The sequence below is a fragment of the Thermobia domestica genome, chromosome 7 (assembly GCF_964235325.1).
Source record: "Thermobia domestica chromosome 7, izTheDome1.hap1.1, whole genome shotgun sequence".
Lineage (NCBI taxonomy): Eukaryota > Metazoa > Arthropoda > Insecta > Zygentoma > Lepismatidae > Thermobia > Thermobia domestica.
In genome coordinates this window covers 239352411-239354514 of record NC_137460.1, presented here as the reverse complement: position 1 = coordinate 239354514, position 2104 = coordinate 239352411, and the positions used below count along the sequence as shown (strand labels likewise).

The 2104-nt window shown below is 42.2% G+C and overlaps 1 protein-coding gene across 1 annotated transcript; it reads right to left on the bottom strand.

Moving 5' to 3' along the window:
- Window positions 1–1314: 1314 nt before the first annotated feature.
- On the bottom strand, window positions 1315–1833 carry LOC145689614 (uncharacterized). Its single transcript, XM_081763799.1, has one exon. It carries the CDS (start codon window positions 1831–1833, stop codon window positions 1315–1317), a length of 519 nt encoding a protein of 172 aa, XP_081619925.1.
- Between the last annotated feature and the right edge of the window lie 271 nt (window positions 1834–2104).

The following is a 2104-nucleotide window of genomic DNA, read 5'->3' as shown; positions in this document are numbered from 1 at the left end:
CGCCTTAGTTCTACACGTCCATGGTACATCCGGGCGTGTGAGAGTTTCCTTGCTGATGATTTCGTGTGGCCCTCTCTTTCTTTGGTTCAGTTTTTTGCTATTCCACCATGGCTGCTTCGTATACCTCGCTATGATACCAGTTTGTCTCTGCATTCGAAACAAGCTACTAGTTCCCAGGTGTACCAGCAGATGTTTGCCGCACTGTTAGATCAGTACCCCGATTTTAGTGTGTTCTATACGGATGGTTCTAAGGCTGGTGATTCCGTAGGCTGTGCCTTTGTCACTGACGAGGGCAGCTCTGAATTCCATTTGCATCGCCTGTGTTCCGTGTTTTCAGGTGAGCTAATTGCACTTAAGCTTGCCTTGGACCATGCTCTTTCACTTTCTTTACGTCGTGTGCTCGTTTGCACCGATTCTCAGAGCGTGGTTCTGAGTCTACAGAATGTCTTCAGTATGCACTCTCTCACTCAGGACATTCTTGTGAGATGCCTTCAGTTGCAGCAGCAGGGTTGTGTCGTCGTTGTCTGCTGAGTGCCTGGTCATGTTGGCATCCGGGGAAACGAACGTGCTGATGCAGCTGCTAAGAATGCCGCCTTAGTTGGGGTTGCACTGGAGCATAGGCTTCCTTGCTCCGACCTTCAGAATCATTTCCATTCTTTGATGCGCTCTCACTGGCAAGCTGATTGGGACCAGGCCGTTGAGAATAAATTACACGCGGTTAAGCCTGTACTTGGAGAGTGGCGTACGTCATTTTGGTCCTGTCGTCGAGATGAAGTGCTCCTGGCGCGTCTGCGTATCGGACACTCTCATCTCACACATAGCTATTTATTATGTCACGTGAACCGTCCGTACTGTGAAGAGTGTATTGTCCCTCTGAGTATTCAGCACATTCTTGTTGAATGTCCTGAATACCCAGATCTCAGAGAACGATTTGGACTGCCTTGTTTCCTTGCCCGTGCTTTGGGGGATAATAGCGATATTGTTAGCCGGGCACTTAACTTTGTATCTGCCATTGGGGTTGCTCACGTTCTCTGAGCAGTTTTAGCTTGTATAATTTTTTTATTGCTGCTAAATTTTTATCTTTTCTCCCGTTTTTAGTGTTGTTTTTCTATATATTGTTATTGTTATCTTTTTTATCTTATTTAGCTTTGGTTTGTTTTTATTATTTTTTAGCAGCACTTTTGTCTTGTTGGTTTTAATTATTTTCATTTTTAATAGTGCAGTCCTGCGCAACCTAATTCATCGTGACGGGGACATATAGCCTCGTTGCTGACGTCCCCATTAACCCCCTACTCAATCAATCAATTTTCCCATTCAAATGCAACGCTTCGCATACGTTTTTCGGATGTACGTCTTCAGAGCCCTTAGTAACTTGGGAGAAAATTCTGGCTTAGTTGCCAAATTTCTAATGAGGACTAAATCGTTTTCCGTAAAACTGTGGGCCTTCCTATGTTTGTCAATTTTGAACTTTGGTTTTTCCTGTTGCTTAATTATGGCATTTTGTGCAAATTTTCTTATTCGACTTACATTCTTTTTCACGAGTTTTCGATACGGAGTTTGACATGGTGTCTCGAGTTCGATACCTAATACAGCTTTTCTACCGAACATCAATTCATATGGAGAATAAGGATGATGTTCGTGTCTTGCCGTATTATATGCATAATAAGCGGTTTTAATAAATAGCAACCAATCCTTTTGAGAGGTGGAGACATATTTACTCAAATAGTTTGCTAACGTATGATTATATCTCTCCACTCGTGAATTTGTTCTAAGATGATAGGCGGTACTAAACTTTTGATGTATGCCCAGAACACCCGTAATCTCACGCGTCATTTTTGTGACAAATTTTGAACCACGATCAGTTAAAAAATAACGCGGTGGTCCAAAATAACAGATTATATCATCCAATAAAAACTTTGCGACATTCTTGGCTGCTATGGTTTTCAACGGTCGGGCTAGTACATAGTTTGAAAACATATCTACAGTGGTTATGACATACTTATAACCATTTGAAGAGGGCAGTGGGCCAAACACATCCAAGTTTAAGGTATCAAAAGGAGCTATTGGTTTAATTGGTTCATGCAATGTTAATGGTTTAGTGGTT

Excerpts from the sequence above, each read along its gene's own strand:
- LOC145689614 (XM_081763799.1), bottom strand. The coding sequence starts at position 1,833 with ATGACGCGTGAGATTACGGGTGTTCTGGGCATACATCAAAAGTTTAGT.